The sequence below is a fragment of the Anticarsia gemmatalis genome, chromosome 30, assembly GCF_050436995.1.
Source record: "Anticarsia gemmatalis isolate Benzon Research Colony breed Stoneville strain chromosome 30, ilAntGemm2 primary, whole genome shotgun sequence".
In the NCBI taxonomy this organism is placed as follows: domain Eukaryota; kingdom Metazoa; phylum Arthropoda; class Insecta; order Lepidoptera; family Erebidae; genus Anticarsia; species Anticarsia gemmatalis.
Window position 1 is genome coordinate 1,496,909 of NC_134774.1, and position 17,557 is coordinate 1,514,465.

At 37.2% G+C, this 17,557-nt stretch overlaps 2 protein-coding genes across 3 annotated transcripts in view; one reads left to right on the top strand and one right to left on the bottom strand.

The window, feature by feature from the left end:
• Positions 1-14,856, top strand: part of LOC142985454 (uncharacterized) — a 57,245-nt gene extending 42,389 nt beyond the window's left edge. For both annotated transcript variants that reach the window (XM_076133643.1, XM_076133644.1), the window contains exons 12-20: positions 3,949-4,045; positions 4,611-4,741; positions 5,101-5,282; positions 5,957-6,043; positions 6,514-6,611; positions 7,153-7,256; positions 7,814-7,990; positions 8,483-8,656; positions 9,345-14,856. In XM_076133643.1, the coding sequence (XP_075989758.1) occupies positions 3,949-4,045; positions 4,611-4,741; positions 5,101-5,282; positions 5,957-6,043; positions 6,514-6,611; positions 7,153-7,256; positions 7,814-7,990; positions 8,483-8,656; positions 9,345-9,493 (1,199 nt within the window). In that variant the 3' untranslated portion in view covers positions 9,494-14,856. The remainder of the gene's footprint in view (positions 1-3,948; positions 4,046-4,610; positions 4,742-5,100; positions 5,283-5,956; positions 6,044-6,513; positions 6,612-7,152; positions 7,257-7,813; positions 7,991-8,482; positions 8,657-9,344) is intronic.
• The window catches only part of PAPLA1 (Phosphatidic Acid Phospholipase A1), a 108,733-nt gene extending 91,561 nt beyond the window's left edge, over positions 1-17,172 (bottom strand). The window contains exon 1 of the mRNA XM_076133645.1: positions 16,904-17,172. Within this exon, the coding sequence (XP_075989760.1) occupies positions 16,904-17,057 (154 nt within the window). The 5' untranslated portion in view covers positions 17,058-17,172. The remainder of the gene's footprint in view (positions 1-16,903) is intronic.
• Between the last annotated feature and the right edge of the window lie 385 nt (positions 17,173-17,557).

Consider the following 17,557-nt stretch of genomic DNA (forward strand, 5'->3'; position numbering starts at 1 on the left):
TTAGATTCACAATTTTGTCCGCTGGACAATGTTTTTTTTAATTAATATTTAATTTATTAGACAGGACAACGTCTGTCGGGTCCGCTAGTATCAGTATAAATTTATTTTATCATTTCTAGAGTAATAGTGCAAGAGTTTTTGTTTAAAAAGTTGCACAATACATGTACTTTCACGGGATATCAACTAAAGGCCACCTTTACACACACACTCTATCGCGCATGAAACAACAATCGCATGTGTAAGGAGAAAGCAAAGAGCCGTCACCGCGCTCACCTCCCCGCGCCCGCGACCAACATCGCTCTCTCAGAGCGCGCTGCAAGCACTGGCGTTATACTGTACCATACTAGCAACGTGCGATACAGTGTGTGTGGAAAGGTGGCTATTGTCCGTATAATTTTCACCATAATCTGTTTAGCAGTTAACTATGAAAGAGTTACTTTAGTATTTAAAATACTTATAAAATAGATTTAAATAATTATGAAATATCTTGACCGATTTCCTATTAATTATCAAATTAATTAACTGTAAAATTAGATTATCGAGAGATAAGATATCATTAACACTATCATTATAAAAATATGGAAAATCTATACCACTATTACTCAGAGATTGTTAGTTTGTTTAAACTAATCTCAGAAACTACTGCACCGATTTGGTAAAGTTTTTGACCAATTGATATATGGTGCAAATATTACAACGGAAGTTTGTAAGGATCGTACCAAGTGACGTTCTCTGGTCTCTGCCTACCAGTATGGGAAGATAGCGTGATTGTACGTATGTATGTATGTATATATGTATGTATGTGTGTATGTATGTATGTATGTATGTATATATGTATTTATGTGTGTATGTATGCATGTACGTATGTATGTATGTCTGTATGTATGTATGTATGTATGTATGTATGTATGTATGTATGTATGTATGTAGGTACGTGTGTGTGTATTACAATTTCACATGTTAAACCGGTGTGGGATGCTATGTATTACATCAAACGACTAAAAAAGAAATATTTTCTCAATCATGCTAATTTTTATGGCTAAAGTTACAGCCTATTTTGAATCTAGATTTTGAATAAGGTATTTACATCACGCACCGTATATGGATGAAGATGTTGAAATATGATTTAAAATTAACACACGCTTAAAATTACTTAATGCCTATTGGCACTTCCCACGCAAGTGGTCTACGGTTCGAACCCGAGGCAACACACCAATGACTTTTCCAAGTGATGTGTGTATTAGAAATAATTATCACTTGTTTTAACGGTGAAGGAAAACATAGTGATGAAACCTTACATGCCTAAAAAGTTGTTAAATACATTAATTGAGGGCATGCAAAGTTCCCAACCCGCACTTGGCCAGCGTGGTGGACTCAAGGCCTTGCCCACATCTAACATTTTTTTTAAATTTATTAGTCAAAACATCGTGATGCGACCTTGCATAAGAGTTCTTTAGACCAGCTCTTGAAGGTATGCAAAGTCCCCAACCCGCAATTGGCCAGCGTGGTGGACTCAAGGCCTTCCCTCATTACGGGAGGAGACCCTTGCCCAGCAGTGGCACATTAATGGGTTAAATTTATTTATTTATATTAAATTTACGTGTCACAATGTTCGTTCCCGTACTCCTCTGAAACGGTTTGACTGATTCTCATGAAATTTTGTGAGCATATTGAGCAGGTCTGAGAATCGGCCAACATACCCCTAAATGATAAGGGTTGCCCACACTTAAAATGTTTTATTAAAATTTATATGTCAATACATCGTGATGCAACCTTGCATAAGAGTTCTTTAGACCAGCTCTTGAAGGTATGCAAAGTCCCCAACCCGCAATTGGCCAGCGTGGTGGACGCAAGGCCTTCCCTCATTACTGGAGAACCCTGGCCCAGCAGTGGGACATTAATGGGTTAAATTAATTTATTTATAAATAAATAGTTAGTCACCAACCCTGTATTATCTACGTCAGTTCAACACGGAAGGTCATACAAAGGTTATCATCTCTTCTCCGATGAATGATGGTGATAATATAACGTAGACATGTTTACTAGTAAACTGATCAATAGACGTATGTAATTAGACGTCCATACTGATATTATAAATGCGAAAGTAACTCTGTCTGTCTGTCTGTTACTCAATCACGCCTAAACTACTGAACCAATTTGCATGAAATTTGGTATGGAGATATTTTGATACCCGAGAAAGGACGTAGGCTATATATCATCACGCTACGACCAAAAGGAGCGGAGTACCAGTAATTAATGTTACAAAAACGGGGTAAAATTTCACCCATTCTCTCTTATTGGACGCAAGCGAAGTTGCACGGGTCAGCTAGTTAATACAATAAGCAGAAACCATTACCGGCGCCAAACATTTCACAATTTCACTACTCTATCTATCTATCGTATGGTTAGTGGTCAACCTAGTGTCAAAGTTGTTCAAGCTGCGATTCGTTTGACATGGCTTAATTCGTTTGACATACCACTATGCGGACACCCATCTATAGAATGACTGCGCCAACGGTTGCTTAAACCACTGATCGCTAACCGAGCGGTGGACGCAACTGGCTATGAGCTTTTTAGCAATATCCATATTAAATTTCATTCAAATCAATCTATCCTAATATTATAAAGCTGAAGAGTTTGTTTGTTTGTTTGAACGCGCTAATCTCAGGAACTACTGGTCCGATTTGAAAAATTTTTCATTGTTAGATAGCCCATTTATTGAGAAAGGCTATAAGGCTATATATCATCACGCTACGACCAATAGGAGTAGAGTACCAGTAAAAAATGTTTCAAAAACGGGGAAAATTATGACCCATTCTCTCTTATTTGACGCAAGTGAAGTTGCGCGGGTCAGCTAGTATTATAATATTAATTCAAAAAAATGGTCAAAGACAGCCCTAATAAAGTTACTTGCAAAAATCTTTACACGGGAGAACTTTGAACGCATGAGTCATAAATTATCGTAATAATCCAAAGTTCATATTATTATTAAATACTGCGTCATTACTGAATTAACGTCATTATTTCTAATGCAAACGTAATATGTTATTGTGTGAGTTGTCCATCAGTCTAGTCTTTCTTCCAAACTATGTTGGAGTCGGCTTCCAGTCTCACCGGATGCAGCTGAATACCAGTATTTGACTTGGAACGACTGTCTATTAGACCTCCACAACACAGTTACCTGGGTTATAACACGATACCTAGTAAGACTGGTTGTCAGACTCAAGCTTCTGACTACTGTTAACGACTGTCAAGGATCTTTGATAATTCCTTTTTATTTACGAAAAGAAGATAGATAATATATTATGAGTATAGTTAAAGACAGCCCTAATAAAGTTACTTGCAAAAATCTTTACACTGGAGCACTTTGAACGTATGAGTCATACCTATCGTAATAATCCAAAGTTCATATCATTATTAAATCCTGCGTCATTATTGTATTAACGTTATTATTTCTAATGCAAGCGTAATATGTTATTGTTTTTGTACATAATGCAGTTTTGTGTTAGTCCAATTAACTTGTACTGAGGGTTGATTTAAATGTCCCTTAGGGGCTTTTTAAACCCAACCTTGCGTACTCTCTTGCGAAATCATATAAACAAACGCTATTGAATAGATAAACTACCGCTAAATGTACCTCAGAAACCGGGGGTTAGTGAGGTTTTACGTTGCTGGCTACATACATATATATATTTTTTTTGTTTTTAAAGACAACTCCCGCACTAAGAATTGCTCGTGTGTCGCGGGGACATTTACAAACATACAAACAACGGACACAAAGCACAACCACACCCGAAACAATTATTTGTGGATCGCACAAATAATTGCTCCGTGTAGGAATCGAACCCACGACCTCCCGATGCAGTGATATCGGCGTGGTGACCTAAACCACTGCGCCACGGAGGCAGCCAACTTAATTAACTAAAATCATTTGTTTTTCTGTTACAGCCAGCCTCAAGTTCAGAGTGACCGGTCCGGTAGCAAGCGTGAGGGAATCACAGCTAGTGGACGAATATGGAACTGAATTGGCCAAGCTTTCGTTCAGGTAAGACTACTAGCATATTTACTTTGCCTTACCTTATTGTAAACTAAAATAAAGTTTGAAGTGTGTTAGAAGAATGCATTTTTTATGTTAAACTCGAAGACTTATTTATTTAAACAGTTTACGAATATATGGGAGGATCGGCGGTCAATCACGCCAATGAATTTTCATAGTTTTACATTAGAAATAATGTTCACTTATTCACATAGGTCATGAAAATATCCAGAAAAACCTTATGTTACGTTTTTTAACAAATACAAAGTTCCTAAGCCGCACTTAGTAACGTAGCGGTCTTAAGGTTTCAGAACCATTCCCATGCTTTAGTTACTTTCCTTTTATATATAAGTATGTATTTAGAAGTATATAAGTATGTTTATCAGTTATCTGGTTACCATAGTACAAGCTCTGCTTAGTTTGGAATCAAATACCGTGTGTGAGTTGTCCAAAGATATTGATTTATTTATTATTATTATATTTTGGGAGGAGACCCTTGCCCAGCAGTGGGACGATACGATGTAAAGTGAAACTGGCAGTTGACAATTACTAAATATGTTATTTTACATTACAGTTATCAACCAATGGCTGGCGATGGTCAGAGTCGTGAGGTAGACCCCATAGTGGAGCTAGTAGCTGAGGTCGCGATACCTCCCGTGAAGGGCTCCAAGGTGTACTCCAAAATTGTCGGCAGAGATTTAAGAGGTGAGAGTTGTATTGAATATTTAGCTTCTTCTCTGACTGACTAAATATTATTATTATTGTAATAGTTTGATCCGGTTTGTGTTTTAAAATTATACGCAAAATGTTGATAAGATTGTATTAGATAAATAGTCGTGTAAAGCGAGAACCAAATGTACAAAAACATTTTGAGGAAACCTTGCATGCCTAAAATTTGTTTAATACATTTATTGAGGGTATGCAAAGTCCCCAACCCGCACTTAGCCAGCGTGGTGGACTCAAGGCCTAACCCCTCCCTCATTACGAGTAGAGACCCTAGTCCAGCAATGGGATATTAATGGGTTAAAGTTATTTTTATTAAATATTCTATTTACATTTTCCAGGAGAACCCTTCATCCGTCTCACCGGCCCACTAACCCAACCAGAGGTCCGCATGGGAAGATCAGCATCTATCGCGTTCCCTGACTCCACCAACGACCTGGAGCGAGCCGAGGAGTTCAACTCCATGATGTACAGTCAGCTGCAGTTCAATGACAGTCAGCAGCCTTTCAGCAGAGTCGCTCAGGTGAGGAAACCTCATTTTCCCAGTAGATTAAACAGCCCCAGACCTGCACTTGGTCAGCGTGGTGGTCTCAAGTCCAGAACCCTCCCTTTTTCCGAGAGAAGACCTTTGCTTAAGGTCAGCGTGGTGGACACTAACGTCGTGGCCTAACCCCTCTCTCATTCAGGAAGGAAATCCTTGCCTAGCAGTGAGAGTGGGTTAAATTTATTTTACAAGAGTTATTTGGCACATGGTTTTACCGTCAATAATGATGTCTGGTGGATGGTAAGTGTTTAACGAAGTTGTTCAAGCCTGTAGAACATGATTTAGCAAGGGACACTTAAAGTTGGTCTCTGTTGTCAATTTGGGACAACAGAGACCAACTTTAAGTGTCCTCCGCAACATCAGCATGAAGACACTCAACTCAAATACTACAAATCTTTTGATAAACCCACTGATCAACCCGCACTTGCCTATCGTGGTGGACTCAAGGCCTAACCCCTCCCCCTCATTTGGGAGGAGACCCTTGCCCAGCAGTGGGACATTAATGGGTTAAATTTATATTACAGATCTTTTTCCGACCGGTGAGCGTAATTAGCTATGAGGGCCTCAAAATTTACCTCATGGGTCTTTCACTGATTACACAGACTATGAGTGCCTATCTATCGATTATTTAACATGTCTTATTCTGATTACAGGTGGTGAATCAACAAGGATCATTACTAACTTCTCTACAAATAGGACTGGCATCAAAACTATATGGATCTCCTGGTGACAATTTACAGGTAAGGTACTCCTTTTAAGCCATTATATTATATTCAAATCAACCAATTTAACAAAAATAGTATACTGCACGTAACGGGTCATAACAAACGTGCGAAGTACGTCTTAGTTAACCATAAGACATGTAAGTGCGAGCGAGAGGACATAAAAATAACGTATTAAAGGTTCGTATATTTGTAATAGCTCGAGTAATAGTGTCCAATGCGCACACGCACTATATATTAGGTCGGGGAAAAAGTCTTTTCGCATTATAGTATGTATGAACTTGTAATAAAATCTTTTCTCTACACAAAAAAGCTCGATATTTGGGTACCTCACGAGCTCACTGAAAGAAACCTAATGAACCGTGTACTCATTTCTGATTCTTGAAGCCAAAGAGATTTTATTACAAGTTCATACATACTATAATGCGAAAAGACTTATCCTCCGACCTAATAAATGAAAATTAAACTATTTATGTTAATTTTTTCAGCTACATTTCGAAGTGACGAACTACAGAGAACAGACAGTGAGATGTACTTTCGGTGCTGTTGGTGAACTACGGTTTTTATCTGGCATCACACCGGGAGCGTAAGTACCTACATACATACATAAAATCACGCCTTCGTCCCATAGGGGTAGGCAGAGAAATAATGCTGTTTCTATGTGTCACGTATCTAAAGGGTAAAAATGGGATCCTATTACTGAGACTTCACAGTCTGTCTGTCACCAGGCTCTCTCTCGTGAACCGTGACAGTTAGACACTCCAAAATTTAAACAGATGGTGGAATTCTTAACTACTATTAGAATAAATGCTAAAAACCAGAATAAAATCCTACTAATATTATAAATGCGAAAGTTTGTGAAAATGTATGGATGTTTGTTACTCTTTCACGCAAATACTACTGAACCGATTGCGATGAAATTTGGTATATTGGAAGCTGAAGATCCAGAATAACACATAAGCTTTTTATCCCAGAGTTCCCGAGGGATCGGGTAATAATAAATATTTAAGGGGTATAATATACAAGGCATACACAAACGTGATTATTTAATTTCACTCTGATCGATAGCGACAAGAAGAAGACGCTCAAATTATTTACATTTGCATAGAATATATTTGTATTTTCAGACAAAACATAGCGCCGGGACAGACAGTGAACGTGATTGTGAGCATCACGATACCTTCCACAGTACAACCTGGAGCTAGAGATCTTATCACATTTACTGCTTATGGTAAGAACTATGCCAACAAAAACATTATGTAAAACCCCCCAAGTCCCGCAGCTCAGTCTCTCTGCCGTAAAAAGTAGTGAGATCTATGTAATACCAAGACGATTAATCTATTTAGTCTCTACTTAAAGGACCTTCCGTCTTAAGTTATTACATAAGTTATTATCATGCCAATATTAAAAATATTTTACGTTTAAAACAAATAGATCGATCTGGCCATATTAGGCCCGTGTGGGAATCGAACTCACGACCTCCCGACGCAATGGTAGTGGCGTGGCGACCTAAACCGCGACACAAGAACAATTCGTATTGCGGGAGCTGTCTATTAAAAAAAAATTAAGTACAGTCAACTAGTTCGATTTTTTTTCATATGAAACCAACACAATTGATAAAGGTTTATTTTAGGTTTGCAAACTTTTATCAATTGTGTTGGTTTCATATGAAAAAATAATAGAAACTAGTTTAAATTCCCACGTTCAATGTTACCCAAATGATTCAAAGTTACCCAGGTTGACTGTAGTTAAGTACAAGATCCTAACTTTTCATATATTTTCTTTCAGGCAACGAACAGATCTCAATGTCAGCGTACGTGTACGTCACCAACCCTGGGGACACCACAGACGTGTGGGCGCCAGAAGTGAGGCACACCTTCCAAGGAACCTGTCTGGGCAGGACTGGGGATGACTGCGCGCAGCACGCCTGGTCTGCTACGATTATAGCTCGGGATGGAATATCAGGTAAGAAGTTACTAGCATTAATGACACTCAGAGATCGGATTTTAACTGAAAATCATACTTATATACATCTAAATATACAGGATGTGGCGTAAATAATGGATAATCCTTTACCAGCGGATGGGCGACTTCCCGACTGATCTAAAAATTAAAATGTATCTCTGGCACAAGTATCATAGTTTTTGAGATTTTGGCCATTTTGTGTGTTTTTTAAGAAAGCGATTTACGCTCGTAGTTTTTGATGCTGTGATCACAAATTAAGGCTTTTTTTAATCCGTTTTTCGCAATTAAATCCTGAATAGATGTGCTATTGATTGAATATATATGAACCTAATATCTTGTTTTGTTATTACTACTTGTTTTTTATTTAAATTATGCATTCAAAGTTAAATTTTATAATCTTTCAAAACTTTTGGGCAACTTTGAGCACACGCGGCGCTACGGTTGTTGCGGCTTAAACCATTGTTTAAGCAACTGATTCCTGTCTTTCCCCAGGTCTACTCCGTCTATCATCATCACCGATCGGCCTCCTCTACAACGGCGAGTTCATTTCGGGCACGAGGCAGGAGGTGACAGCGACCTACAGGGCCACGTGCTGCGCTCCGAGGGTACTCCTCAACGCGGTGGACGCCAACGGGAACGCTAATAGCTATATCATTGATATTTCTGGTAAGGGAATGAAGAGTTTCTTTGAGGAAGTACTGGTTGGGGAATTCGGATATGAAAAGCTAAAATTTTCAGTTGATGTTGCAGCCAATTGTGACTTATGATGGAGATGGAATCATAACACGCAACTAAAAGGTCCGAGCATGGACTGAAAAAGACGCTAAAACATTTGAACTTAGTCTTAAAGTAGTATTAATATTTTACTAGTCGAAAGAAATACTCGTATATCATAAACTTACGACTTTTGACTTTGGTTTCCGTGAATCAATCAATTGAAATATTAAGGATGTTAAGAAATAGTAATATAAAGATATTATGGAAGTAAAAATATCTTAGTAAGTACTAGTAAACATCGCCTTTAACTCTATCAAATTATTTTGAGGCGCCCGTAGCCAGTTGCGCTCACAGGTCGGTAAACGATCTGTGGGTTAAGCAAACCTAGGCGCGGTCATTCTATAGATGGGTGACCGCATAGTGGTATTTGAGCTGGGCGTCTCCGTGCTTCGGAGGGCGCGTAAAACGTCGGTCCCTGTTGTTGTCAATTAAGGTAACAGTCGTTAAGCCACGTCAAAGGACTTCGGGCTTGAACTACTCTGATACTAGGTTGACCACTAACCATACGACAAACAAACAACATCAGAAAGACTTATTCTAAAATTTACTCCAAACTAAAAACCACCTTCTCTTCCAGGGTACCTAACTGAAGCGGCCATAGCAGCGATAGTCCTGGGAGTATTCCTAGCCATCGCACTAATAGTCCTGCTCATTTTCCTCATATACTGGTGCGTGAAGAAACGAAGGGAATCGCGCGAACTACCCACATATAACACTAGGAGTTAATGTTATTAAACAGTGTTTTAAAACTGCTTGACAAGAGCTGATAAATGTTCTATTAAACTACTAGTTACAGCCCGCGACTGCGTCCGCATAGATTTTTTTAGGCACAAAGTATTTTAACCCACTCTACAAGTCGTATTTTTTCATTAATTATACTCAGGCCGTTACAAAAGTGCGAACTACGTCATAATCAAAAGAATCATAGTAATGTGACAATAGGTGCCTTTACACACACTCTATCGCGCATGAAACAACAATCGCGCGTGAAAGAGCGCGCTTATAAAGGATGTGTAAGGGGAAAGGAAAGACCACGCGCCGCGCTCATCTGTCAAGTCCGCGAAGAAAATGGCTCTCGAAGAGCGCGCTGCTTTCCCGCGCGTTATACTGTACGATACTAAGAACGTGCGATACGGTGTGTGTAAAGGTGGCTACTAACTACTATAATCAGGTCGTTACAATCGTGCTCACTACGGCATAATCAAAAGAATCATAGTAATGTGACAATGTGTAGTGAGCGAGAGACTCCGATATAATGACATGACGCAGTGAACACGTTTGAAATGGCCCGAGTATAGTTGCAGCCCGCGACGTCGTTCGCGTAGATTTCCCGGGATAAAAAGAATTTTAACCCACTCCGCAAGTACTATTTCACGCTCCTAAGTCTATAGATCCAACATTTATAGATTTTATTAGCTCTTGTCAAATAGAATATATAGAGAAAGGGTATAAAGTAGTTCAAATTCAGTTGAACTAAATTTTGGAGAGCAAAGTCATCATATTTCGTTAAAATATGGTATAAGAATATTAAATGCCATCAAAAACATTCTGTAAAAACCTCAAGTCTCGCCGTAAAAAGTTGTGAGATCTATATAATACCAAGTCGATTAATCTATTTAGTCTCTACTTAAAGGACCTTCTGTCTTAAGTTATTACGTATGTTATTATCATGCCAATTTTTAAAAAAATACATTTAAAACAAATAGACCGACCTGGCCATCGCAAGATTTGATTATTAGTATGTATCACACTACACAGCACGACGAGAAGTTAATGCTCCTGAAATGTTACTGGCGAATTTGTGTTTTCTTGCGATGACCAAGTCGATCTATTTGTTTTAAAGGTATTTTTTTAAAAATTGGCATGATAATAACATACGTAATAACTTAAGACAGAAGGTCCTTTAAGTAGAGACTAAATAGATTAATCGACTTGGTATTATATAGATCTCACAACTTTTTACGGCGAGACTTGAGGTTTTTACAGAATGTTTTTGATGGCATCTCACTTCTTTTTGTAGAGCGAACATAAGTTCAATTTGTATGGAAAGACGTTTTTTTTTCATAATTCAACATATTTTCCTATGGGAATGTGGTTCAGTTTCATGGCCTAAACACCCTTACCCACCCTATACCCTCTCCCGTTATGCCTCATATAGTAGGTATCTATTTACACCTATTTATTTTATTTTCTACAGTAATAATAATTCATTAACTGCAAATGTAACCTTGTAATCTTATACATTTATATGAGATTACAAAGTTATTGTTGCAGTTGGTGTATTTAGAAAACTGGACCGAAATTAGAAAATATTAAATTTTTCCCATGATTAAGACACTAAACCCTATTTGTATTCTAAATTTTAAGCTTGTAAGTCTGCTAGAAGTACCTTAGACTTTTGATGATCGGTGAGTCAGTGAGTCAGTGAATCAGTGAGTGACAAAATTCAAAATTTTAACAAGTTGTCATTCTTAAACTACTGGTTCAAATTGACTGAAATTTTAAATATACCGTGTTTATACAATGACTGATTAGTGGCTGAAAATCCAGGCTTCTTGTTTTATCCACAACGAAATTATAGGGGTGTCAAAAACAGCCCGAATTGCTTCGAGAAAAGGATGTTACGGCCGTGCCGCTTTTTTTTTGCTCGACTTGCGGGGGCACTTCCGTGCCCCCAGATATTCTCATAGTACTACTCGCAGGCGCGATTTGAGGAGCTCGTCAGGTTAAGCGACGCTTACCGAGGTTGGTCGGTGGATGGGTGACCATATATTATACGTACCCAGATTTTACAAGTTTCGGATGGCACGTTAATTCGCCCCGGCTGTCATTTTCAGGATCTTTAACAGTCAGTAGTCAGAAGCTTGAAAGTCTGACAATCAGTCTTACCAAAAGGTATCGTGTTATAACCCAGGTAACTGTGTTGTGGAACTGTGTTATAAATGTTCAAGAATTCAAGTAAATGCTCTTTACTGTTGAAATAAATTTATCAATTACTTTGAACTACAGTATACCCTTTCAAAAATCAGTCTAAATAAAGTTTAAACAAATCGTGAAATCGTAACTTATGTGATGAAAAAAAAATGTTAAATCAAGTGATTTTTGAAAATAAGTTACCCTTAGTATTAATTTAAATAATAAATTAACAATAATTTAAGTTTTAAATATCGCTAGAATATCAATAAAAAATATGCCATGGTAGTTTGGCTAGATGTTGCCAAAATTTACGGGGACTGTCGCTAGATGGCGTTAGTTCGACGTAAAGTTAATAAGCGAGAATTTTGTTTCAAGAATTTTTACAAAACGTGTTCATATAATGTTGGAAGCGTGTTTGTAAAGGTGGGTTCTCACTATAGGAGCCGAGCTTGAGTGGAACACAAATTCGTGTAATGTGAACTGACCTATAGGTAAGGTTGCCAGATAGCCCAGATTTCCGGGATTGTCCCGGAAATTTGCGTGTCGTCCCGTGTCCAGTAATTTTGCTTAGCTGGCGCGGAACGAAAACACACAAGCTTAACGTTTTTAAACTCTCGCGACTAGTATACATAATATTATAATGCAACGGGTCTTATACACGATTGAAAATTTAAAGGTTAGGATACCTTATTTGCTGCCCGACGTTTCGATCTGACTGACTGAGTCAGCTCGTGACCACGGTCGATGTAATGCGATCGAAACGTCGGGCAGCAAATAAGGTATCCTAACCTTTAAATTTTCAATCGCGTATAAGACCCGTTGCATTATAATATTATACACACAAGCTTTTTCATAAAGTTACTACGTCTGCAAAAATCAAACTAAAAATGTTGTTTTTTCATGTAATGTTGCCTAATTCCTTCTTAGTATAATAGTCTCAGACTAGAGACTAAAACTCTGATTTCGTTCGTGACCCCAGCAATGTCCAGGGACTGAACCTGGATCTGGTATCCCCACTTGCGAGCGCGCTAAATTTATGTGCTTATTCCACTAGTACTTGACTACTCTAAGATCATAAGTTCACGTTCCATTCCCCTCAATTATTTCAGTCAATTAATATTAGCAGCATTTTGCTACATAGCAACTTACAAAGGATCGTACTCGCCGCATGTTCTGTACCAAATTTGGGAATTCTACACATTTTTAATTGATACAATTTGGTTACTTTAATAATAATGTCCTCCTAGCCGATATACGGCTACGGCGGTCAGTTTCATTGAAACTGGCCATCTGTGCAGGACTTTGTTTATAGTGTCCAAGTGTGTGCACAATACACAGGTACACTCTCTATTCCATCACTCTCATAGTTTGGTGGGACGGATAACCGACACGACCAGTGAGAGGAGTTGGTTACTTTACTGTTCAATTTAACACATACAGTCGCCGTATGCCTATTTCCAAAAATGTGTCAGGTATACTAACATTTAAGAATGTAATTACTAATCATTTACCTAGATATTATTTTATGAAGGGGGAAAATGTTGTTTAATATACTGATTTGAATACGACGGCTAATATCCCTAGGAGGCGAAAATGTGTGACTATCAATAGCCACCTTTACACACACACTCTATCGCGCATGCAACAACAATCGCGCGTGATAGAGCACGATTGTAAGGGGAAAGGAAAGACACCGCGCCGCGCTCATCTGTCAAGCCCGCGAAGAAAATCGCTCTCGAAGAGCGCGCTGCTTTCCCGCGCGTAATACTGTACGCTCCTAAGAACGTGCGATAGAGTATGTATGTAAAGGTGGCTATTTTCGCTTCCTATATATCGTACTAGCTGACCCGCGCAACTTCGCTTGCGTCACATTAGAGAGAATGGGTAATTTTCCCCGTTCTTGTAACATTTTTTACTGGTGTTCTGCTCCTATTGGTCGGAGCTTGATGATATATGGCCCAAAGCCTTCCTCAATAAATGGGCTATCTAACAGTAGAAGAATTTTTCAAATCGGACCAGTAGTTCCTGAGATTAGCGCGTTCAAACAAACAAACAAACTCTTCAGCTTTATAATATTAGTATAGATGTGGTGTATTTAAAATCTGTATAGCGAACATCTTTCCCGCTACTTGAAATCATGCAGCAAGTACGATTTACGAAATACAATAACTTTAAAAATAGACCCGTAAAGTGTTATTTAACTAATAATATCGCGGTGAAACACACCTTTATTTATGCTCTCAAGAGCGTAATGTTTTAATATAAGATTTAGCCCAATAATGGGACGTAAAGACAATATGAGAGACTGGTAAAAAGTCTCGATTTATTAATATTAATATTTAAAATAAAACGTTTATTTATCTTAGATTTTATGTTTTAAGAATAACATGTAGGGTGAAAATTTGCATTATTAATAAAGATACTATTTCCAATATCCATGCCAGTCATAAAAAGTGGTAATACTAGATTAATCCCAATAGAAATGCCAATGGATACCAAATTTCCCATGGCGTAATAGCCAAGTGCGCTCACCGGTCGGTAAACGATCTGTGGGTTAAGCAAACCTTAGCGCGGTCATTCCATAGATGGATGACCGCATGTGAACTTAGCGTCTCCGTGCCTAAGCGGGCACACCATTTGTGAAAATTTCAGCTTTCTAGCTATCACGGTTTATGAGATACAGCCTGGAGACAGACAGACAGCGGAGGCTTAGTAATAAGGTCCCGTTTTATCCTTTGGAACCCTAAAAAAGAAAGAACCTTGTTGTCTACTGAAGTAAGTTTTATGTCGAAAAATACTTTCACCCTACAATAAAAAAAGTATTTAAGTATTTTCTACTAATACGGGTAGTACAATAAATCTTAAATTTTATATAATTTTAGTCTTATACGAAAAGAGCCATATTTTGTAAAGAAATAAAATATTTTTATGAATAAATAATATGAAATTTGAATGTTTTTTATTTTAACTTTAGCAGGAATATCATTGGACAACTCACACACGGTCATTTGATTCCAAACTAAGCAGAGCTTGTACTGTCACAAGACAACTAATAAACATACTCAAATACTTCGAAATGCATACATACTCATCATCATCATTGGCCTGAATACATCTATTGCAGATAATATATACATACATATCACGCCTTTTTGCCATAAAGGTAGGCACAAACAACGTCACTTGGCCTTTTTATTCCTTACTAGCTGACCCGCGCAACTTCGCTTGCGTCACCTAAGAGAATGGGTCAAAATTTACCCCGTTTTTGTAATATTTTTCGTTGCTACTCCGCTCCTAATGACCGTAGCCTGAGGTTATTATAGCCTATAGCCTTCCTCGATAAATGGGCTATCTAACGCTGAAAGAATTTCAAATCGGACCAGTAGTTCCTGAGATTAGCGCGTTCAAACAAACAAACAAACTCTTCAGCTTTATAATATTAGTATAGATTTTAAGGGAGATGATACAAATCTGTACATATAACCCCCATAGTTCTAACATAATTAGCAAAAACAACAACAAAAACTTATGGCGGTAAGGCTAGTACTATAACACCAGCATCATTAAAGTGTTCTATGTTTTCAGAAGCCAGAACATGTCTTCTGAAGACCTTATACTGGAAACATTCTACCAATATGTGGTATTCTTCTTACACTCTGTCACATTAATAAAAGACTGTCCTCAAATTTCCACAACCAGGCTCAGATCAGGTACTCATGCTCATCAGACAAATCATTATCATATTGTTGCCCGTAACTGTACGAGTCTGAAGCAATTTACAAAGGGACACAGTCATGAGGGGACATGATATTAATAGAACTCAATTGAATTGAGGAAGTTACTGAGTCACTTCTCTTGAGTAAATAAAGATTGCTTTATGGAAAAACTATTACCGCAAGTAGTTTCACTCCATTGTAACCAACGTTGAGCACTGCCTTTTCAATTTAAATAACGAGCTGACCTATGCATTTTTGCTCTCAATTTTTTTTATTTTTCACTTCATAAATACCTTTCCCGGGTTTGGCAACACATTTGGTGATTCATTTTTAAATATAAGATGATGTAGCCTAACATACAAACCTAAAATCACGCTAACTAGTAGAACGAGAGCAAAGAACGTCACTTGGTACGACCCTAACAAATTTAATGGGAGCAAAATTCTGTTTTGCAATTACTAATTAGTCAGACGCCAGCTAAATTAAAATTGGATTTTAATTTATTTTTTCTATATAGGTTATCATTTGCTAGGTGTTAATGCATTTAACATAAAATCAGCATTGCCGTTCAGCTTTAGACACATTTGGTCGACAGTGAGGCAGATAAATTAACCACAGTAGGATTATTTTAATTTGTTTAATGGTAAATATGTTGTTTTTTCTTTAATTGTTATGAGTAGTCTATACATGAAAAATACAATTTAACATGATAATGTTAAAAGTTCAAGTCAGCAGTAATTGCAATCTTTTAAGGATATGAAAATATAAAAGCCCTAGTTGTTAGTGTCATCTAAAAGATTACTTCTTTTAATGATATTATAGGATAACTATAAGTAAATAGTTATCCTAAAACAGTTTATTTACTATGCATGGTATAATGTAAATTTTTGTTACAATGTAGGGTATATGAAAAAAGTGGAGCATTAAATGTTTTGTAAACATCACACATATAACATATAGTTTAATAGTTTAAATCACTATTAAAGCTTTTTTATCACCAAATTTAAAGAAAACAAAAATATTGATAAAGCAACATAAAACAAATAATAAAGTTATGTAAACTCTTTGCTTAAAACCAGAGACAACTGCATTATTTACTCACAAGCATAGCATCTATGCGTTTTTCCACCTTTTTAAGCTCAGTACCAAAAGAAAACTGCATTTTAGGTGTAAATCCATTCTCAAATGGCGCGTTTTTATAAGATTTGTACAGAAAGGAGGACATTGCACGCACTTCTAGGTTCCACAACAAAACACGTAAATTTCGCACAAATTTAACACTTTTTCAACTGTTTCCACGCAATTAATTAGTCACATTAACCTTTTTGCACACTCCCGAGTACTATAAAACATATATTTGCCAAGAGTTTGTGTGTAAAACGCGAAATATGACATTGACTACCGTAAAAACTATGTCGATAATTTTGGCTTGTTTTGCTGTTGTACGTCACAAAAAACGTGCGTAAAACGTGCAATAACGACGAAAATAAATAATAGTACTCACCTGATCTCGTGATCTGGCCCTGGTTAGGGGCTACGGGAACTAAAACAGCATTATGCGTCAAGTCTTCAATGGAGAGGCCCGTCACGGCAGTTGAGAGAAGCGGGTTTTTTACTATGTTCCTGTAAGCGTGATCACCGAAACTTTTATCTGACATGTTGTATACTATATTATTGACCGGTGCATGGGAAAATTTTCACGTTTTCACACATTTGGAGGTCATAAATAGGTAATTTAATTATATAAAGTTACGTGTCACTTGCATATTTTGACAATTTGACAGATGACAACACGTTGATAATGAAAATTGTTTGACAGATTTTTTTTCTACTTTTTTTTATTTTAAAACTTTGCTAAAAATCTATACAGTTTTCTTAAATTCAACCAGCACCGATATTTGATATACAAATTAGTTTAGTCTTGTTTAATTACGAAAAATTACTTCGTTATCTATGTAGAAACTTAAAAAACTAGTTTTAGTTTCACATTTTATAAGGTAGGGATATTATATTGATAGCTAATCATTAGATAAACACAACTCAAGAATCAAAAATGTCGCGACAACATTTTTTTGATAAAATAGAAGGAAAGATAAATAAAAACTTTTTTGCAAATAAAATAACGAACACTATAACTTTCTATTTCTTTGCGTTTCCA